The sequence below is a fragment of the Cryptotermes secundus genome, unplaced genomic scaffold (assembly GCF_002891405.2).
Source record: "Cryptotermes secundus unplaced genomic scaffold, Csec_1.0 scaffold318, whole genome shotgun sequence".
Classification (NCBI taxonomy): Eukaryota; Metazoa; Arthropoda; class Insecta; order Blattodea; family Kalotermitidae; genus Cryptotermes; species Cryptotermes secundus.
This window is the reverse complement of record NW_019730108.1, coordinates 2,804,870-2,828,803: the sequence shown is the minus strand read 5'-3', so window position 1 is coordinate 2,828,803 and position 23,934 is coordinate 2,804,870. Positions and strand designations below refer to the sequence as shown.

General features: G+C 40.1%; 1 protein-coding gene across 2 annotated transcripts in view; it reads left to right on the top strand.

Annotated features, from left to right (window-relative positions):
• Nucleotides 1-23,934, top strand: part of LOC111866109 (ubiquitin-conjugating enzyme E2 R2) — a 44,733-nt gene that overhangs the window by 1,535 nt on the left and 19,264 nt on the right. For both annotated transcript variants that reach the window (XM_023854705.2, XM_023854706.2), the window contains one exon: nucleotides 21,125-21,211. In XM_023854705.2, coding sequence (XP_023710473.1) covers nucleotides 21,125-21,211 — 87 coding nt within the window. The remainder of the gene's footprint in view (nucleotides 1-21,124; nucleotides 21,212-23,934) is intronic.

The window sequence follows — 23,934 nt, the reverse complement described above, 5'->3', positions numbered from 1 at the left end:
TGAATAACATTTGACATCAGTAAGCAAGTTCTGTAGTTACCAAGGGATGCAAGCTCTTTCATCAGTTGCAGCCAAATCTTACAGTATGAATATTACATATAAATCAGAAACAAAATTCTTAGGAATACACATCAGTGAGAATATGAAAGGGATGCACATGTAAGGTAACTTTGTTCCAGACTCAGTAAATTTTATTATGTGATTAAATCTCTTCAGGCTGTAGCAAGCCCACATGTTATAAGGAATATTTACTTTTCATATTTTTGTGCTCAATTGAGGTACAGTTTAATTTTCTGTGGTGGGGACTCGAAAAGTAAAAGTATTTCAAAATTACAAAAGCTGGGTATACTAATAATCAGTTGTGTGAGGAGATATAAGCCATGTAGGCAACATTTTAAGGTTAAACATATGCTGCCAATACCTTGCATGTATATATCAACAAGTAGTTCTGCGAAGAATTTATCACCTACATTCCTTTGATATGACATGGAACACATAGAAAATGACGTGTTCAATAATCCTTCTATTATGTGTGCTGCAGGAATGTGCTTACTGAGCCATTGCCTAGCAACTGAGCACACAGACACAGAAAGGTGATACATAAGCCTATTATATTTTTGCAAAAAGTAAGACTAAAAGTAGTATACCACATATAACTACATGTAGAGAAATTGGAACAAAATGCTGTAGTTCATTAACATAACACATTGCAAAAGTTGAACCTCCATGTTTTGTTTTACAGAACAGATGCTTTTAAGTAAGGTGTAATTAATATGGGAATTAAACTGTGTAGTAAATTACCAAATAAATTATGGAAGTGGAAAAAATAAGGCAGTTTAAAAAGAGGACTGAGATCGTGCCTATTACAGCAGACATACGATGGGGTACCCAAAAGAAACCGAACTAATTTTTTTGTGGGCAGAGCTTTTGTAGTACCGCGTTTTGCCGGTATGAGCGCATAGAGCTAACATTCCTGAGTCGATAAGCCGACTACTGTTGCTTCAGAAGGTAAGGACTAGTTTCGGCAGAGTTTATAGTGACAGCTGTTTTGTGTGATCGTCGTTTTTGCAATGGCCCGAACACATGAAAATGTTGAAAAAATTCGTGAAATCATCAAGGAAGATCGACGACGGACCATTGAAGAAATTGTGGAGCTGTCGGGAGTGACTTGGAGCTCAGCGGCCAGATTTGTGGCAGTCAGGTGACTGGTTTTTCCATCATGACAATGCCCCTGCTCACACAGTCCTGTCTGTACGACAGTTCTTGACCAAAAATGGTATGACCCCTGCTCCTCACCCGACCTTGCCCCGTGCGACCTTTTTTTGTTTCCTCGAATGAAAAGAGACATGAAAGGAAAAAACGATGGAGGCACTGTCAAGCATCTCAAAAGATGAATTTAGACAATGTTTTGAAAAATGGAATAAAAGACTAGACAAGTGTATTAGTGTAAGTGGAGAGTACTTTGAAGGGGATTGAAGGTTTGTGCATAAAATTTGAATAAATAAGTTTAAAAAAAAGTAAGTTTGGTTTCTTTTGGGTACCCCCTTGTATATGTATATGTTTTGTTAATGAGCAGAATATGATATCTGAATTGTTTTTATGAATTGTATCTGATATTGCATGGTTCCGTGAAGAAATTTAGTTGTGTCAGTAGTTTGACTAAAAAGGATGAATAAAATGCAATAGAACAGAACTGGATTGGATTGAATATGAAAATATTGCCACTAGAACCTTGGTAATGGCCACTGATTTACAGACTTTTACAGACAAGGGTAGAAGTTTTAAGACTGGCAATACATGAACTGTACATGGAAGTAAATGCATTTTCACTTATGTTCAAGTAGTGGAACATGAATGCATAGAATAGAGTAAGAAATCATGACCCTTAATCTAACTGATCTCTTAACATTCATTAGGATACTAGTGTCAGAATATCAATGGAAGTTAATTTATTTAAAAGCTCTTGGGTTTTGCGAGGTTCTCACAGTGGGGACTAAGGAAGGTACTATGTTCTGGGATGTGATGCCTTGTAGTCTGATATTTACCTCTACCAGACTACACAACATTATATGCTGGAAGATAGTACTCTTTCCTTTGGTCTAATCTATCTTCAGGGGGCAAGTGAATGTAAAAAATGGATAAAGGTGTTGGATGGACATACTAGGGTTACTGTGGTGTTTATACAGTACAAGTGATAAATGAGGAAAGTGTGGTTTATTCTAAAATTGATAAATGTAGTGATTTCACTTACATATTGCTTTTTTTTTAGGTCAAGATCTTGTCTATTGTTTTTTGTTGTACTACAGTGTTAATGCTCTTCGCAGGAAGGGCTTTTTGTTAACAGACAAGAGTGCAGTCATAGCAGTAACATATTGAAAGGTAACAGCTTGATTTGCACCTGATCTTGACTGAGATGGTTTGTGGTTTTCCCTCTTTCTTTACAGTAATGCTATCTTGTGTGTTCTGAGACTTGCAGGGTAACTGACCTCACCACATTACATTACAGTCAGACCAGTTTCAGATAAATGGAGGAATCACTCGTTTCTATTTATAAATAGACTTCATCATCCCATCTTGAACATTTTATGTGCCTGGGTGTTTGCTAAGGAATGTATAGATTATTGTATGTGTACCTGTTGGCTGCTAAGGGAAGATCTTGTAGTTGATTAATTAGCAAATATCACATGTTTAAGCACATGCCCTCTCATATTTCTTTCCGTGGAGCATAGTTATTCTTGAGAAGCAGATTTTCACTCAGCTGGTCAAACAATTTCTTGCTTTTATGGAATTCAGAAGTTCATTATTATGTTCATGACAGCCTGCTACTGAATCCTGTGGTGAGCCTGGTGAATCAAATCCATTTTCTCACCCTTTATGTGTTTAAGATATTTTCATATTCACCAGTCTGTACCCTAAAGTGGCCTCTTCCTTCTGGTTCTGTAACCAAAATTTTCTTTGTTCCCTTGTATGCTACCTGCTCAGCATATTTGGAGTACATATATTGTATAATCAAAATTTAATAATGTATATGCCTTTTAGTCACATACACTGATACCCACAGTAGCATAGTTGGTTGAGGCACTCTGCCACAAGCCGGAAGGTCGCGGGATGAAATCCTGATGAGGTTGATTTTTTCAATTTACCTAATCCTTCCAGCCCCACTATGATCCTCCGGTCGACTCAGCCTCTAACAGAAATGAGTACCAGGAATATTCTTTGGGGAAAGGGCGGCCGGTGTGTAAGGCTGACAACCTTACTACCATATATGAGCCAATTGTCTGGAAAATGTGGGAATCTCAACATCTCACAACCCTATGGGCCTCCACAGCCTGTTACAGGGATACCTTTACTTTTTTACTTACACTGATACCATTGTATAGCAACTGAAATGTTAGTCTTCTCTATCTGCTTCTATACATTTTTATTTAGGAGGGAATGATTGAAAGTTCTGAATGTAACTTCATGTTAAGAAGATCGGTCCATTATCGATTAATTGTAAACTGAAAGATAATGGCATATGTAGAACTCCAGCATATACTCTTTTGCAGTGTATTTATTTATTTATTTCATCTCTATAGATCATTGTTACATGATATAGGACAAGTCAATTACTGTACATTGGCTGATTACAATAAGAGAATAAAGTTACAATATTTAAAATTGTTTACAATAGATTACAATAGTTAGATTTCACATAGTGTGAGGTGGAATCCATATTAGGTCCCCTCGGCACGTCGGCTTCCATATGTCCCATTGTACCTGTACTGGTGATAATGCTTATGGAGAATTTGATGGAATGAGGATTGGCAGGGGAAACCAAAGTACTCGGGGAAAACCTGCCCCAGCGCCACTTTGTCCATCACAAATCCCACTTGACTAGACCGCAGCGGTGGGAAGCCAGTGACTAACCGTTTAAGCTATGGCGCGGCCTTTGAGATAATATTGGTGAATTTGGTGATAGCACTGGTATAACGTTTCACTGTAGACTCTACACTGCAACATCTCAATACACCTGTTCTCCCTTCCTGGTGCAGCTTCTTGGCATCTGGAATCTCTCCAGAATAGCCCATTCAGGTATAACTCTGACTGTGTTATCTTGGTTGCTGGAAGAAAGAAAGGAAAACTGCGCAGTAGGGATTCCCAAAACCGATTATTCATGAATTATGTGATTAATATATGTAATGATTTGAAAATTTGTTTACAACTAGTCGTTTTTGGGACCTGGGTCATAGCTCTTATAGCTCTCTTCTGTAATTTAAAGATCAATTTTGCATTTATCGAGTTGCCCCAGAATATCAGTCCGTATGATAACAAAGATTGGAAATGAGCATAATATAACGTGCGGACAGTCTCTAGTCCAGTTACTCTTCTAACTACCCTTAGGCCAAAACATACTTTACATAAGTTGTTCGCTAGCTTTTGCATATGCATAGTCCATCTTAGATGCTTATCTAGCCAAACTCCCAAAAATTTTGAGTGATTTGTGTAGTTGATAACAGTGTCATTAATCTTTATTGGAGGTCATTCAAGTTTTAGTTTTTGAGGATGATGGAAGGCTATTGCTGTTGTTTTCTCTTTATTAATAGTTAATCGATTCCTCTCACTCTGTGATTTTGTTTATTGTTTCATTTGTTTTCCTTTGAATTTCGTTAGTGCTATTTCCTGCTATAAAAATGCTAGTATCATCGGCAAAGAACGTAGGTTTCCCATGTTCTATGCTGGCCTCCAGGTCGTTTATGTATAACAGAAACAACACTGGTCCCAGAACGGACCCTTGGGGGACGCCATAGCTAATGGGTCTCTTTCGGGATAGGTAATTAATGTTATGATTAGTTTTTTTTTTGCATCTGTGTGTAATTTCTACCGCTTGTTCTCAGTTTTCTAAGTATGTTTGGAACCACTTTAGTGTAACCCTTCGTATTCTCATTCTTTCCATCTTACTTAGCAATATATCATGATCTGCTAGGTCAGACGCTTTTGATAAATCCAAAAATATCCCTATACTTGTTTCTTTTTCATCTAGTGCTTTGTAAACCGTTTTTGTAAATTCTGTGATTGCTGTATGTGTTGATTTTCCTTTGCAGAATCCATGCTCTTAATTGTTGATTATGCTGTACTTATTTATGAATGATAAAAGTCTATTGTGCATAATTTTTTCGATTATTTTAGAAAAAAAACGAAATTAATAACACTGGCCTGTAGTTCCCAACATCTGCAGTACAACCTTTCTTATACAAGGGTTTCACTTTTGCTATTTTTAGTTGGTCAGGGAAATAACCAGATTAAAATGCCAGATTTATAATGTATGTTAGAGCATTTACTAGTTGAGGATGACATTTTTTAATAATGAACTCTGGAATATCATCAATGCCCGTTGATTTCTTGTTACCCAGTGTTTTAATTTTGTCTACCACCTCCCTTTCAGTGGTTGGGGTTAAGGACATGCTGTTGCTCTTGTATTTTATTGTGTTGATCATGTCTTCATTGTTTTGTGCTGTCCGATTCTTACTCCGGATGTGATGGGCAATGTTTGTATAGTATTCATTAAAAACATTGGCTACAACTTTTGGATCTTGTATAGTTCTTCCATTCATTCCTAATTCAGTGTTCCTTGGAACTTTTTGCTGACTGCCTAATTCTTTGATTAAATCCCACATGGCTTTTGATTTGTTCCCGGATGATCGTATTTGCATGTTGTTGCTTAATTTTTTAGCCTCACCGATAACTTTGTTGTATTTTTTTTTGTACTGGTTATAGTATTTTTTAAGTTCTTCAGATGTGTTCCTTTCTTTAATTAAGCTATGAAGAGTCCAAAGTCTGTTTCCTGATACCCTTATGCCTAAGGTAATCCATTTATTTTTTTGTTGCTTAATTTTTACCCATTTTTTAGGCATAGCTAAATTGTGATAGTACTGAAGGATGCCTAAAAATTCACTGTATGCATCATTTGCCTCATTTCGTTTAAGAACAGGCTCCCAGGTCTCTTTTCCTAGTAAACAGTTTAGATATTGTACGTTTTCCTCACTATAAGATCTAGCTAATCTGAACTTTTAGTTATTCTGTCTTGTCCTTTTTTGTTCTTATAATGCATTTGTACTTGTAGTATTTGGGCATTATGGTCAGAGAGCCCTGTTTCCACCACTTTAAAGTTGTATTCCCATAAGCCCTTGTTTAGTATTATTTGGTCTATGGCTGTTTGGCTTTTAGGTCCTGTGCTTGTTGGGACNTATTGTGTCCAAGTTTTTTATAAATATGTTGATATTGCTATTAGGGGTTCTATATATACAGATTATGATAGTATTAAATTGTATAAGTTCAGTTATGCTGGCCTCAAAGTGTTGTTCTTGATGTAAGCTTTCAAACAGGTTACAGGGTTTTGCATCTAGATTTGTTTTAACATAGATGCATGAGCCTCCATGAATTTTATTTTTCCTACAGAATTTTGATATCTAGGAATAGTTTTCAAAGTTATAATAATCTATTTCTCTTTCATCCAACCAATGTTCAGTGATACAGAGTATATCCGATTCTAACGTTTTATTTGATAATAACACATCTATATTCAGCTTCTTGTTGTTTAGACTTTGAACATTTTGATGTAATAATTGGATGGTTGAACCTATTTTATTACTATTCTTGAGAGTGCCAGTACTATTCTTATCTATAAAAAATCTTTACTTAGCTTTTCTGGGAGCTTCCTTTTCCTAGTTGACATCCGAATTTCCTGATGTTGCTTTCCTTCCAGTGGTGCCACACTGTTGGGGGATGGGTCGACTAATGTTTCATCAGCTTCAGTCCCTTGGTTTTCTGCAGTCTCCTCATGGACAGTTTCCTCCTTGGGTTTTCCTGACGTGGCCTCTTCACGCACGGTTCCCTCCTTGCATTCTAGTGGTATAGCATTTTTTCCTCTCGCTCCAGTCTTTTGTTGTACCAATTCTGCTATCTGTTGACACGTCTTTTGTTTTCCTTTGTAGTTCATGTGCTGGCCGTGGTTTGTGAAATGATATCTGTTTAGATTTACCTTGCTGATTGTCATGTGTTTATGTAATTTGAGCCTTTTTGTTAGAAGTTTGTTGAATCATATGGTTTCTTTGTTGACACATGACGAGTCGGCCAGGTCATGTCTGTGTAGAGCTTCCATTACAATAATGTTGGTGTGACTGGTCTTTTTAGCAAAGCTAATTATGCTACTTATTCCTTCCTTAGCACTGTTATTGCTGATGTCGTTGTTGCCAGCACACACTATTATAACATCGTCTTTTGACATGTTTTTCTCAATATTGGTATTGAGGATGTCTCTGGATTTAGCTCCTGGTTTCACAATTCCATTGACACCGAACTCTTATTTCAACTTCATATTTATTAGGTCTGAACATCCTCTCACATGACTATCCCTGAGTATCAGGACTCTCTGTTTCTTAAGTTTTTGCACTTCATTTATGTTATCTTCGATGTGATCATTGTGCTGTTGATTTGATTTTCCATGTTTCTTGACCCTAGTCACACCGTTCACTGTGGTTGGTATTGGTCCATCTATGATGTCTTTAGCTGTTTGAAGGTTAGATTTACTTGTTTGTTGGTTAATTGCTCAGATTTGTTGTTTAACTCGCACTGTTTTATTTTCCCCCAATTTTTTACGGTTCTGGGATTTCTTATTCAGTGTTTCACTTTTGTTTATCAGGTAGGCTTCACTTTGTGACTTAAGTGTTTCATATGTTGGTAGTTTTTCGGCGATGCTGTACACACTGCCTGTGCGATTGATTTCGTCCAGCAAAATTTTATTTATCAATTGTGCTGAATGTATTTCTGATTTGAGCACTTCTAACTGTTCCATCACTTTAAAGCAAGTTTGGCGAGAGCTAGAACTAGGGACGTTCTCCACAGGCGCCATCTTGTCACAGTGGGCACAATGGGCACTGAAAAGTATTTATACACAGACTGATGGCAGATGGGAATGTTGCTGTATCTGCACATTGGGCATGGAAAAGTAATTGCACATTGAATGATGACAGATGGAACTGTAGTTGTGTCTGGACCAATTAAACATGGGAAATAGACACAGACTGATGATGGATGAAAATGTTCTTGTATCTGTGTATTGGTCATCAAAATGTAATTAGACGTATACTGATGGTAGATGTACAGGGGTTGGACAGAGAATGGAAATGCTACAAGTAATATAAGCATATCTTTAGTAATATGGTGTTGGACCACCTGTTGTCTTCACTATAGCCACAGTCATATTTGGAATGGACTCATGCAAGTTTTGAACAGTCTCTGGTGGAAATTTATACCATTCTTCTTGAAGAACATCTTCAAGTTGCTTTAGAGATGTTGGGGGTGGGAATCTGTTCCTCACTCTAGTCTCCAAAAATGACCAGAATGTTTCAGTGATATTCAAATCTGATGATTGTGGTGGCCAGGGAAAATACTGAAGTTCAGCGTCATGCTCTTTAAACTATGACTGAACAGTTCCAGCTGTGTGAATGGGGGCATTGTCATCTTGAAAACTGCATAGATGTTCGGAAATAATGCCTGGATCATGGGATGCCCCTGATTATCCAACCTGTCCACATACTGTCTTGCAGTAATTCAGCCATGAAGGGTAATAATGAGACCAACAGAATACTATACCATGACATTCCTGCCTGAACCATCACAGAACCTCCCTCCGTGTTTCACTGTTGGAACCAGGCATTCCAGTTTGTAGGCTTCCTTGAGTGTTCTACAGACATAATTCTTTCTGATGGAGGCAGCAGTGCAAAGGATGACTCATCTGATCATATCACATATTTGCAATTGTCTCTTGTCCAGGTTTTGTGATCATGTCACCAATTTTCTGTCTTCTTTCAAAACCAGACAAGTCTTCCATTTTCTGATTTTTTTCACATGGCCTATCACTCAGCACTACAATTAATGCACCAACACAAGCACTACAGAGTATAAATGTACAGAACATTCAGTGTTACCAACTGTTGTTCTTTCACTATAGCCAACACAAATTCTGGTCCCCAATTTCTTGGTGTTCCCATTATTTTGTCCACCCACCTGTCATTTTATCAGCACACAGGACATCAAAAAGTAATTACATACTGACTAGTGAAAGATGTAACGTTCTTGTATCTACACATTGGACATTAAGACATATTTAGTCATGGACTGATGGTAGATGGAAATGTTCCTGTATCTGCTTATTGAACATCAGAAAGGAATTAGGCATGGACTGATGACAGATTGGATATCGAAAATCATGGGCTGGTGGTAGATGGAACTGTGCCTGTTTCTGTACATTTGACATCTGAAAGTAATGATACACATACTGATGACAGATGGACTGTTCTTATACTGCATGTAATTGGACACAGACTGATGACAAAAGGAACTGTTCTTGTATCTGAACATTGAGCATCGAAAATTAGTTAGATGTGGACTGACAACAGATGGAACTTTTGTTTACCTACAGGCTGGTCTTTGGAAAGTAACTGCATATGGACTGGTGACAGAAATGTCTTGGACTCAACGAAGCCTTCCTTAACTTCCAGCCTTATCCAGGGCGAAATGAATCGCAGTTATGCCTTTAATATAATTCTGAGAAAATAAAATGTAATTAATAATTGTAATTATACATACTGTTGTAGAGAATATCAGAATTTCAGTGAAAGAGAGTGTAGGTTGTTATGAATTGAAGAAACATAAACTATGGTATGATGGCAGTTGTTCAAAACTATTAGATCAAAGGGAACAAGCCAGGCTGCAGTGATTACAGGGCCCAAGCCAGATAAATGGGGATAACTTTAACAATATCAGACTTGAAGCCAGTAGGCATTTCAGGAAAAAGAAAGGGGGGGGGATATTTGAAAGACAAAATTAATGAGCTTCCAGTAAATGGTAAGAACAAGAACACCAGAGAGCTGTATAGAGGAGTAAATGAATTTAAGAAGGCTTACCACCCTAGAAGCAACTTAGTAAAGGATGAGAATGGTGATCTGCATGCAGATTCCCACAGAATTTTTAATAGGTGATAAGGTCAGGAATGCATACAGCTGAGCCATTGGTAATTGAGCCTAGTCCTTTTTGAGTTTGAAATTGTTATTGCAAATTTGAAAAAGTATAAATCACCAGGTAGTGATCAAATCTTGTAAGAACTGATTCAAGCAGGATGTGAAGTATTATAGTCGGAGATCAGCAAACTCATTAATCCTATTTGGAATAAGGAACAATTGCCTGATCATTTGGAAAGGTATATTATTGTACCAATTTACAAGAAGGGTGATAAAACCGACTGTTGTAATTATTGAAGCATTTCATTTGAAGGAGAAAGCTCTAGATCACATCAAGTGGAGGAACTCTTTTGGAAGAGACTGTTGACCTGTCGTCTTGACAGATTACAGATGAATGAATGAATGAATCCCTGAGATCAACTTCATGCAAAATTTTATCCAATATCCTTTGCTGAAGGCCAGGTCCATACACAGACAAAATCGTTGGGGATCATCAGTGTGGATTTTGATCAACTACTGATCAGATTTATTTCCATTCATCAGATACTTGGGGGAGGGGGGAGGATGGGAGTACAGTGAGAGAGTACATTGGCTGTCTGTAGACTTCAAGAGAGCCTACGATTCATTTAGGAAGGAAGTATTGTACAGTATTCTCATAAAGTTTGGGGCACCCGTGGATCTGGCCACGCCATAGCTCAAGCGTTTTTTCTTTAATTCGCTTAGTGGGGGGTGGAGTCAAACTGGGTCCACTCGGCACGGCGGCCACTGATTTGCCTGTTGTAGCCTGCCCTGGGTGAATATGATGATGGAGAATTTGGTGGAATGAAGATTGGCAAGGGAAACCGAAGTACTCAGAGAAAACATGCCCCAGCGTCACTTTGTCCACCACAAATCCCACTTGACCAGACCCCAGGATCGAACCCGGGCCGCCGCGATGGGAAGCCAGCGACTTGCCGCTTGAGTCATGGCGCAGCTTCCCACTGCTGCGGCCCGGGTTTGATCCCGGGTCCAGTCACGTGGGATTTGTGGTAGACAAAGTGACGCTGGGGCAGGTTTTCCTGAGTACTTCGGTTTCCCGTGCCAATCTTCATTCCACCAAATTCTCCATCATCATAATCACCTGAGGCAGGCTACAATAGGCCAATCAGTGGCTGCCGTGCCAAGTGGACCCAGTTGGACTCCACTCCCCACTAAGTGAACCCGTGGACCTAGTTAGGCTCACTGAAATGTGTTTAAATGAAACTTGTAGTAAAGTCTGTATATGTATACATTTGTCTGATACATTTCCCATCCAGAATGGTCTCAAACAATGAGATGCTTTAACTCCACAGCTTTTCAACTTTTTAGAATATGCCATTAGGAAGGTCCAGGAAAACCAGGTGGAACTGAAATTAAATGGGAAACATCAGCTGCTGTTCTAGGATGAAGATTTAAATCTGTTGGAAGATAACATAGGTACCATAAATAAAATCACAGAAACACTATTTGACGCTAGTAAGGAGGTTGGTCTAGAAGTAAACGCAGACAAAACTAAGCATATATTACAGTCTTGTTACCAGAATGCAGGGCAAAATCATAACGTAAAGATAGCTAATAGATCCTTTGAAAATGTGGCATAATTGAAATATTTGGAAAAGACAGTAAGAAATAAAATTTTGAATCAGGAGGAAATTAAAGGGAGATTGAATTCAGGTAACGCTTGCTATCACTCACTCCAGAACGTTTTGTCTTCTTGTCTGCTGTCTAAAAACGTAAAAATTAGAATATAAAAATCTAATTTTGTGTGTTGTTTTGTATAGGTGTGAGACTTGGCCCTTGACATTAATAGAGGGACATAGACTGAGGGTGTTTGAGAACATAGTTTTAAGGGAAACATGTGGACCGAAGAGGCAGGGGGTTTGGAGAACACAGCATAATGAGGAGCTGCATAACTTGTACTGTTTGCCAGGTATAATTCGAACGACGAAATCAAGGAGGATGAGACTGACAGGACATGTAACACGCATGGGGGGAAATTGGAATGCATACAGGAGTTCCGTGGGAAAGCCAGAAGGCAAAGAGACCATTCGGAAGACCTAGACTTATGTTGGAAGATAAGATGGATCTTAGAGAGAGAGGATGGGATGGTATGGACTGGATTGACCTGCCTCAGAATAGGGACCAGAGGAGGGCTCTTTTGACCATGGTAATGAACCTGCGGGTTACATAAATTGTTGGAATTCTTGAGTAGCTGCACAACTGGCGGCTTCTCAAGAAGTAGTTAGTTTGATTGATTAATCATTTTCTTTACAGTCTTCATCAGTTATCAGTGTTTTAATTCCACATAATTTTGCATTTTCTTATGTGCCAGCATGCAATTTAGTTACCTAAAATGAATGTTATTGGAGCCAGAACATTAGATCGGGTGTTAATTTTCGTGCTTATGCGAGACAGTATTGTATGGCAATGGTATTGATTTCTCTTAACGACCGTGGCCGCGTTTCAGCTTGAAATTTCAAGGGGGAGGGGAGAAAGGGGAAACGATCCAGTGTAGGTAATATCAGAACGCAATCGGCACAGGTTGCTTTCTTCTGATCAGGCAAGTTGGCGGTCTGTTGTATTCAGTAATTGCATCTCAGATGTCAGTTCTACCTTAATGTTGAATTATTGTTTCAAACAGCGTCAGGCACTTTTGGAGCCTTGTTGACAGCAAAAACTTGTGTATGCTTACCCACGATCAGTTTGCATATTTTCACTGTAAACTTGCAATCATACGTGTTAGTGACCTTCAGAGTATGAATTTCATTTAAATAACGTTAAAGAGTTTGGTTCCTACCTCCCAGAAGGATGCGTCTGCGTTACAAAGACTAGCCAGTTAATGCAGTTCTGAAAAGAAACGATACTGTTCTGAGAACCATAGGAAACCCGTAAATACTACACTGTGTGGATAAAATGCAAAATTGTTAAGTTTAAATGAGTTGGTACATGCAGTAACCACTGGTTTAAAGGGTTAAACAGTCATACGACGGCCTGAATTTACGAGTTCGTTTCGCAAATTATATGGCAATTTCGTAAGATCCAGAATCCGACTATCAGCCTCAGGTTTTGACTCATGACACAGGTAAAGGTGTCCCTGTGTTTAACTAATTTGCACTACGCCATGAAAACGTATGGGGAAATGGATGTATAGATCCACATTTTCTTGACCTCGGCACTAGTTGGAGGGGAGAGGTCAGTTTCACGCCCCGGCCGCTTTACTCCCGGGATAGAGCCCCCGGTACCCATTGTATAGGAGGTTGTGTGACCCCCAGAGCCGGTCTGGAAGACATGGAGGAACTCCGACCTCTCGCAGTCCAGTCCGTAGCCAGTCGCTATACCGACTGCGCTATCCCTGCCCCTCATGATAGATAACATCGTAACGCATATACGAGTACAGTGCTGGCGGACTTGAAATTTTACGTGTCTGTACTTTTCACATTTCCACTTACTGTGCCATGTACTGCGACTGTCCGTTATTGAAACTGATTGACATAATCGCATCTTGAAGTACATTAATTGCAACCGGAAATACTTAACATCGATATTTTTTATTCCGATATACGGATATGGAAGGGGTGTAATAGCTCGAAGTTTCTCGCATGTTAACTGCATAGTCCATGAAGGCCAAAAACTTCACATATGTTTTGGTTTCTTCATTTTTTACGCATTTCTATATATATTTGTCTTTGTTTTCTTTTTTTTGTAAAAATTTTTTGTCAACTGATAATTTTGGCTTTCAGTGATAAAGTTTTTTGCTTCTGCAGCCTGGATCCTTGAGTTCGGCCGGAAGAAAAGAGAATAATACAAAAATTAGAATAGCCAAACTGCCGCCGTGGTTCGAATAAGGGCCTTCAGGTTACAAATCGGACCTGGTAACAATTGCATTGGGAATGGTTTGAACCTGCTCCAGTGTTGAACTTGTTTAAGAATTGTAGCAAAACCACTTATATGTGTATGGAGACATTATTTTAACAGTGAGAAGATACGAACATGCTCTTGGAACTTGACGCCATATCAGAGCTCTCTTACACAATAAATAATGCAAATACATGATTATATTGAAAGGAGTTCATGTGCCACATACTAGGCACTAAGGACTGTGTCACAATGCCAAATTCACTTACAAGCCAAATAAGCTGCACATGATGATGGGCCTCAAGAAATAAATTAAGTGTCTTTATTTGAGTCCTTAATTGAGTTTGTGTTTAACGCAATTAATAATTAAACAATACTGCTATTAGTTTAATTGAGATGAAGGTTTCTTGTTGCATCATGTAGATTTGAATTGACTATATTAATTACTACAAATTTATATAAGGGTTTTCTGAAGTTTGGCATGGTTTAGGGTTCTGTGGCCATATTCGAATATTTTGAAAACGCGCATTTGCCATTTTGCACTCAATTATTTCAGACACTAACTTCACACTAAATGCAGTCAGACCTAATTCTAATTCTATAGTGTGTGTCGAATACCTAAATGATATATACGTGTGTGTATATCTATATAAATATATATTATAAAAAAGTAAAGCTCTCCCTGTAACAGGCCGTGAAGGCCCATAGGGCTGTGAGACGTTGAGGTTCCCACATTATCTAGACAATCGGCTCAAAGATGGCGGTAGGGTTGTCAGCCTTACGCGCCGGCCGCTCTTTACTCCCCAGAAAAATTATTTAATTAATTCCTGGTACTCATTTTTGTTAGAGGCTGAGTCGACCACAGGGCCATAGTGCGGCTGGAAGGATTAAGTCAATTGAAAAAAAATCCGATGACCTCATCGGGACTTGAACCCGCGACCTTCCGACTTGTAGCCTAGTGCCTCAGCCAGCTACGCTACCGCGTGCCCCATATATATATGTCTTGTGTTATTTGCCATTTTCGGTGGACCATATTGAATTTTAATTGAGCTTCGTGTAATGTAGGAGATATCAGAGGTCCTTGGTCTTGGATATAACGTTTTGTATTCCGTTTAAAGTCTACAGCCGTTTCGGAGGAACATGTGGCGGAGCTATCCTTGCTACCTGCTTCATGCTGGTCTCTTGCTTGGCTTTCTCTTGGACCCTGAAGATGGAGGCAATATATTCCTCTGAAACGTTAGTTGGTTCTCACCGGACGACGCTACGTGTAGAAATGACAAAATTAAATTCTGGTATCTTAGTGAAAACTATCAGTACTCGGTGGAATATATGGACTAGCCGGAGGTCACTGTAACGGGCTGAGGTAACTGAGTTTAGTGTGAAATGGAACTGTAGACAACCGGTTAGCGCTTTAAGACCATTTCCGAATTGTTCTTGATGTCACTGTTTCTCAACCGGTACCCCGCAACAGTTTCAGCACGAGTATGTTTCTACACGAAGTGCGATAACAGCAGTGAGAACTTGTTTAGCGCTGTGTGGCCATCTTCTCGTCTTATGTTGCTGTCTTGATATTTTTCATATTTTTTATATTCATTACGTACTGCGCTTTCTCATAATAGCTATTAGTGTTAACCTTTCAAGGCAGAGTGGTAACTACAGGGAGGTCGGCCGAGAGCCTTCCGTAAAGCCTTAGGTCCACCATACACACACAGTTTGGCCTTGCGATTGACCTTACAGGCAAAACTGACAGTTTGGCCTCTCCCTTTCCTTCCCCATACACGCGCAGATAAACCGCAAGGCCGCATGCAGTCTTCCATTTAAATATCGCTGTTGTGGGTCCTCCTGCGGTAGTATTTTTTAATTGCCCATTTAAATTTTGCTCTAAATTATATTATGTATCATAACTTTTGAACTATATAAGATATAATTATGAATTTTTCACCGAAATCACCTTAAAGGTTGGTTTTATAATCTTACCTTATAATATGAGCGCCCTGTATCTGAGCGATGGAAGCAAGTAGATTAGAATTTGAGTTTCGTATTGAATTTCTTGAAACATCCATCTAAACACAACCCTGCCTCACATTCACTACACCAGTAAATAGATTCTTTCCTTTTACCATGTTTTGCGCACACCACACATCTTTTTTTAGGCTTTGCCCTTTTCCTTTGGCTGGAATACGCTCCAGGAAATGTCGTTCTGTGAGTCTTTCACGCGGCGGCTCAACTGTCGGACGGCCGTATACAGGACGAAGAACACCAGAACCGTGTTTTTCCACGAGGCCTTGTGCTAGTGAAAGTCTGAACCTTAGTGCGTCCATGTTTTTGTTATTCGGGAGACATCGATATATGACCATTGCGTTATGTATTGCTACATTGAGTAGCCTCTTGAATAACTTCTGAAACCACTTAGTACTCTTCTTAGCGGCCTCCGTAGTCTAGAGGCAACGTTCCCACCTCATGACTCGTAGTACGCGGGTTCAAATACCCGGCGGAGGTCGTCGAATTCAGGGAACAAGTCCTCCGGGAGGGACTTCAAGCCGTGGGTCCCGTGTCGTAGCTTTATGGCACGTAAAAGAACCTCATATCTCCAAATGAGGTCACTGAGCCAAATTAACGGACGTTTCCCGCCCAACAGCAGTCTCTAATACCTCTGGTAGATGGGGGAAGCATTATAGATACCTCTCAGCTAGTAGAGCCGGTCTCGCTGGCTGAGCGGGACTGATGGTAAGCACCAGTACCGGTAGGATATAGAGACTGGTAGAAATCATAGAGGGAAGCACAATGGACCAATACAGGTCTCAGTGCATGGGGAAACCCACCGTCTCCAATAACTAACTAACTAGTACTCTTCTTTCGTTGAAGCAAGTACGGCTGTAGCATTTGATCCGTCAGATCCACTCCTAGCACGTTTTTGTTGTAGTAACAAACAACCACCGGCTTTGTTTCTTGTTTGTTTGCTTTATTCACAACCACACGCATATCACCTTTGTGGTATGTTGATATCATAGTCACTTGGCCCTCGTAACTGTGAGGTCACGCGTTCTATTTAGACTGACTGGCAGAGCTGCAGGATCTTGAAACTTATGGTTACACGAACAGAGAGCGTAATCTTTTCGCAACAGCCCAGTGCAAACATCATCATGCTGGCGTGGTTCGTTCCATATTTATGGGCCTTCGAAATTAGGCTTACGCTGAAGGGTTAGTGTTTAGCATTGTAATCTATAATTATAGATTAACAATTATAATTGTTAACATGCAATAAAAGTTTGATTTTTAATTACACCACTTACCTCCGTATCACTAACAAGACTTGAAAACCCGTCCAAGGCCTCTTCTTGGTCTACCAGGAACAACAAATCTTTGTCGTACCACAATTTCGGGACATAGAGGTCTTCGCTACTCATTCCAGATTTCTTAGCCATCAGTACTTTCTTCCTTTCCTTCCTGAAACTGCTTCGTAGATTGTTGATCTTTTTCAACACAGTTTCCTTGTTAGCTTGTGGGTCAGCTGTTTTCATTTTTTCTGTCAGTGCTAAATAAGCATTCTCTTTCATCTCCCGATTGTGGTATTCTTTGCTCTTCACCTTCCAGATGCAAGGATGACCACGAAATTGTTCAATAAACTCGACTAAAAAGTCCTTCGACCATGTCGCCATAGCACAAAGTTTCAAAATACCACGAGAAATGACCACAACGCGAAACAGTAGGAAAGAACACGAGACAGCAGCAGCGACTGAGCGATTGGCCTGCCGGTATCGTCAGACACGTACGTTCCGCATGTCACGTGCTACGTCCTGCAGGTAGAACTGACGGGATTCCTAGAGGCCAACAGTCCAAACGATTGCCCGGTCACGTCAGTTTTGCCTTTCAGTCTTCAACTGTGCAGGCCGAACTGGAGGCCAAACTGTGTGTGTATGGGGGTCCTTAGGCCGATCGAACGCGAAGGACACCAGACCACTCGCATCATCATACACTGGGCGAGTTCGGACTCATGGCGTTGTAGACAGGCTAAGCATATTACTTACTCACTCACTCATGGAGCTGAACCCTTCTTGAGGAGCCGCCAGTTGTGCAGTTACTCAAGAATTTTCCAGCATTTTATGTAACCCAAAGGTTCATTACCGTGCTCACAAGAGCCCTCTACTGGTCTCCAACCTGATCCAGATCAATCCAAACCATATCCCAGCCTCTCTCTCTAAGATCCATTTTAATATTGTCCACGCCCCCAATTTAGGCCCTCCTAGTGGTCTCCTTCCTTCTGGCTTTCCCACCAATATCCTGTATGCATTCCTCGTCTCCCCCATTCGTGCTGCATGCCCTGTCCACCTCATCTTCCTTGACTTGATCATTGTACACTTGGAGAAAAGTACAAGTTATGAAGCTCCTCATTATGAAGTTTTCTCCTGTCACTTCATCACTCTTTGGTCCAAATATTCTCAACACCCTGTTCTCAAACACACACAGTCTATTTTCCTCCCTTAATGTTGGAGACAACCTTTCACGCCTACACAGAACCACAGGTAAAATCGGTTTTGTATGAGGGGCAGTCAAATGAAAACGTGTCAGAAGCCAAAACACATTAAAGAACATTTCTTACCTCAAAAGTAATCTCCAAAACTGTTAATACATTTTCCCACTGGGAGATAAGACGGTCAATCGCATCCTTGAAAAGGCTTGTGGGCTGTCTACGGAACCACATCTTTACCCAGTTACAAACGTCTTCGTCCGATGCAAACCGATGTCCACGAATGCCTTTCTTCAGGTCTCAAAAAATGTGAAAATCACTTGGGGAGAGATCTGTGCTGTAGGGGGGATGTTGAAGCATTTCCCAACCAAATCTCTGTAGCGCATTCCCCACAGAGTTGGCAGTGTGGGGGCGCGCATTATCATGAAGAAGGATAATGCCGTTCGATAGCATTCCAGGTGTTTTGACTTTATGGCACGTCTAAGTTTCTGCAAAGTGTCTTCATAGCGCTGTGCACTGATTGTGGCCCCATGCTCGAGAGAGTTGACAAGCAGAGGGCCCTTGCAGTTCAAGAACGTCATCATCACTTTACAAGAATTGGTATGTACGGTTTTGGATTTCTTCGGTGGGGGAGAATTCACATGTTTCCACAGTTGGCTCTGCCGTTTGCTCTTGGGTTCAAAATGGTGGCACCAAGTTTCATCCCCAGTGGCAATACGGGGCAGAAAAGCGTATTCTTCCTCATGGTATTGTTGCAAGTGACCCAGTGATGCAGCCATTCTCTGAATCTTATGTTCCTGCGTGAGTTGATGTGGAACCCACTGCGCGCAGATTTTGTGGTACAACAGGTGTTTTATCACAATGGCGTGTACGGAACCGTGACTTATTGCCATCAGAAGACTAATTTCTTCCTCAGTGATCCGTCGGTTTGCCCGGATATGACCATCCAACGCAGCAGTAACATCAGGAGTGATGACACGATGAGCCTGCCCTGGGCGAGCATCATCTTGCAGTGACACATGTCCCTCTCGGAATCTCTTATGCCACGCCAGCACACGCGAACATGACATGCTGTGTTCGCCGTAAACAGCAGACATGCGATGATGAATTTCTCGTCGCCCTACTCCTTCAGCAGTCAAAAAGCGCACTACGCTTCGCTCTTCTTCTTTACACGCCACCATTACTGATGTTGGACGAATACACGTAGCGCTAACCTTACTTCCAGCTCAATAAACAAACGACTGGCGTGCAAGGGCACGTTGTCACTGTGCTTTCTCGAGTCCCCACCAGATGTTCGTATTGTAAGCAAATTCCAGTGTTACCAACTTGCGCGCCGTGTGAGTTATGCGTGGTGACCCGTTTTTATTTGACTGACCCTTATATATTCTAATTGTTATGTTTCTAGACAGCAAACGAGAAGACAAAAGGTTCTGGACTGAATGGTAGGAAGTATTACCCGTGTTCAATCTCCTCCTCCAATCGAGTTTTGATATGTTATAGTCATTCCAAAATATCTGAACTGTGCCACATTTTCAAAACATCTGTTTCCTATCTTTATGTTATGATTTTGCCCTGCATTTTGGTGACGAGATAGCAACATATAAATATTTTTCTCTGTGTTTACTTCTAGACCAACCTCCTTACTGCGTCAATTAAAGTTTGTGTGTTTTTCTTTATGGTATCTATATTATCACCCAGTAGAGTCACATCATCAGCATAGACCAACAGCTGATGTGTCCCATTTAATTTCAGTCCCACCTGGTTTTTTCTGGACCTTCATAATGGCATATTCTAAAGCAAAGTTGAAAAGTAGCAAAGTAGCTAGGCGTGTAGATTGAATGGCGGAGGCAAGAAATTAATATCTAATTTGGCGGAAAATGGTCTGTTTGAATTGTGACGAAGGAGATGCTGAATAGTATTGAGGTGCATCATAGACAGTAGTGAGGATGGAAGTGGCTGAGGTTCATGGACATTGACAGGCTTGGATATTGAAACATTTAGTTATGCCGTCGCAGAGTTTTCCACTTCAGTTTCTCAGTTTTAGGCAGGAAACTTGTTGTGGGCTTTCATATTATGGATGCTGAAGGTAATGGTTATTCCTTCAGAGATTTTGCCTCTTCACTCTCTCATTTTAGGCAGGAAACTTGGCATATTACCTTGAGGGAAGAACATGGATTGAGTGTTTGGTTTTCTGGATTGTGCCACCGTGTAGTCGTTAGTAGATATCACCGTTTCGGAGGAACCTGCTTCTTCCGTCAGGATCGAAGTGATACTCACTTACAAGACTACACGGTATCACAACCCAGAACACCGCACTTAGAACGCTCACCGTCGTGTAAGCCACAGATCTTAAAAGTATATACAGTACTGTGTTCCGGAATAGAGTGCCGAAATAAATATTTGGAGCTAAGAATGCAAAGGAACAAAGGGCTGGATCATATTGCAGGCTTGCATCATAATTTATATCATTCGTCTGATATTTTTAGGGTGATAATATCAAGAAGCTTGAAATGGGAGAGACGTGTAGCGTGCGTCGAAGAAATGATAAATGCCTACGCTGTTTTGATCGGAAAATCACGTAGATGTGAGGAAGATATTAAAAAGAATATTTAAGACAAAGTGGATTGGGCAGGCTTGACAATAACATCCAACGATGAGCTTCTGCGAAAACTGTGACGAACATTCTGGTTCCGTAAAAGCAGGAGTAACTGTGTTACTCTAGGGGACTATGAGAACGAGTAACCAGATATTTGGTGCTGCAGCGAGTTTTCTTCTGTTCCAGGCTCACATGAAGTTTCCTCCAGATTACCCATACTCTCCACCAAGCATACGATTCCTCACTAAGGTCTGGCATCCCAATGTATATGAGGTAAGTCGGCATTCTGCTTTGTCATGCTTTAGATTTCAGTGGAAACCTCCTAAGTTATTTGTTTGCATATTTCTAAGGTAATTTAAATAACAGATTATAAGAAGAGTACTGTCTTCTGGTGTGTGTTCCCGTGTATTCTGGTAAGAATTTACCTATATTTCTGTTATCATAAAACGGAGGCAGTACGTTCCTCCGAAAATCGGTAAATGTAAACAGTATTCTTCATATTCACCGCCCAGGAACTTCAAATCTTACAGCATATTCTTCATCAGCATTTCCCAAAGTGGGAGCAGCTTCACCCGTGGGAACATAGAGGTTTTCAGGGAACTTCCGAAAAGTGGACTGGTAACATATGGTTAATCCTAAATGAACATTAAACCGAAAAAATATGTTGAAGTAATTAGTTGATATAATGCATCGAAATAAATTGCTGATATTAATACCAACATAAGAACAGTCCATATTAAATTACAAACACAATTTAATAAAATAGGTAGTTTATACCGAGTGTTCATTGTGCTGGCTTATTAGACGCCCGGGGAGCTTCTCAGAACGTCGTGTCCCCAGACACTGTGGTATCCCCCGACAAACTGAAGGGCATTCATTCTGTGATCACTTGATCAGCGAGTCAGTGTTACGCCATCGAGTGTCACAGAAGCTTCTATCTATTGTGCTCTGTTCTGTGTCTTTATGGTTCGTGTGAGATACAATTTAGAACAAAGAGCTTTCATTTATGAGTGTTACGTAAAAAAAACTGATACAGATTCATCATCATCATCAGTAATCTGTCAAGACGACAGGTCCACAGTCTCTTCCAAAACAATTCCTCCACTTAATGCGATCTAGAGCTTTCTCCTTCAAATGACAGTATCCTCTTCTGTCCCCAAGGTCATCCAGCATCTTCTTACGTCTTCTTCCTCGTCTTCTTGTCACTTCTATCCGCCCATCTATCTTTCCTTCGATAGCTTCTTTTAGAAGGCAGTTTCTGCGTAAAACATGACCAATCCAATTAGCCTTCCGTTTTCTTATTTCGTGTAGGATATTCCTCTGCTCACTGACTCTAATTAACACTTCTTCATTTCTCACATAATCGGTCCAACTGATCTTCTCCATCCTTCTCCAACACCACATTTCAAAACTTTCCAGATGTTTCTGATCTACTGCCCTAAGTGTCCATGTTTCAGCCCCATACAGAGCTATGCTCCAAATGTAGCATTTCACTAGTTTCTTCCTAAAATTTAAGTCCAATTTGCTGGTAAAAAGATTCTTCTTCTTGCTAAATGCAGCTTTTGCCATGGCAATCCTGGATTTAATTTCACTAGTACACCTTCCATCATCTGTTACCAAGCTACCCAAATATTTAAAACATTTCACATTCTCCAGTTGTTTTTGGTCTATCTTTATTGTGACTGGGGTTGGTTGTCTCGAAATTTTCATTACTTTTGTTTTTTCCACATTCATTTCCATGCCATAGCACTCATACAAATTGCGCAGGAGAAAATTTCGCCGTAAATTTCCCAACACATGCCCATCTGGAGATACAATTTCCAGACCAGTGAACAAAATTCAAACTAACAGTATTTTCATTGACAGCCGTTAAAAAGGAAATCGTGTTTTAACTGAGGGAAAACTTGATATCATGGTTATCGATTAGAAAATTCTCCTGGAAAAACTTTGCGGCGATTAACACAACAAAGTTGTGTTTCTGTGGGCAGTGCGTGGAAAGTAGGAGGGTAGTTGCGAATATGTTGAAAAAACAGTCGCGGACAGTCGAGAAGGGATGGTTCTCCAGTTTGGGGGTTGGGCGTGGGACTAAGAACTCCTCACCTTAAAAGATAAGCTTGTTACGAAAGGTGACAAGAAGCCTCGGACCTGGACGGATTCCTTGGTTAAACGACCAATGCGGAAGAAAATGGATAAGAGATTTGGTACTTGGAATGTCGGAAGTATATATAGGGTAGATTCGCTCAGGGCAGTGGTGGAAGAAATCTCAAAATATAAGTTAGATTTAGTGGGAGTACAGGAGGTGGCATTGAATCAGCATGCGAATATACATTTTTCTATGGAAAATGGAATGAGCATCATGAATTAGGTACAAGGTATTTTTGTACATAGAGAATCATCAGCAGTTAAGAGGGTAGATTTCATTAGCGATAGGATGTCATACATAATACTAAGAGGTCGTTGGTGTGATATCATCGTTCTCAATTTTCATGCCCTAACAGAAGATAAAATTGATGATATAAAGGACAGGTTCTACATGTATTTCATAAATTCCCGAAGTACCATATGTAAACTTTGTTAGGAGATTTCAATGCCAAAGTATGTAGGGAAGACATATGCAAACCAACAACTGGGAATGAGAGTTTACACGAAATCAATAATGATAATGGTATTAGAGTAGGAAGCTTTGCCACATCAAAAAATCTTCCAGTCAAAAGTACAATGTCCCTACATCGTAACATTCAGAAATTTACTTGGACATCTCCTGGTGGAAAGACATATATTAAAATTGAATATATTTTGAAGGATGTGAGACGGCATTCAAGTATACTTGATGTCCAGTCATTCGGGACAGCAGATCGTGGTACTGGCCACTACCTGGTGGTGGCAAAAGTTAGGGAAGACTGGCAGTAAGTAAAGAAAGAACGCAGAGAGTTCATATTGAGAATCTCAGTCTCAAATTAAACGAGGTAGAAGGTAAGGAGCAGTATCATATTGAA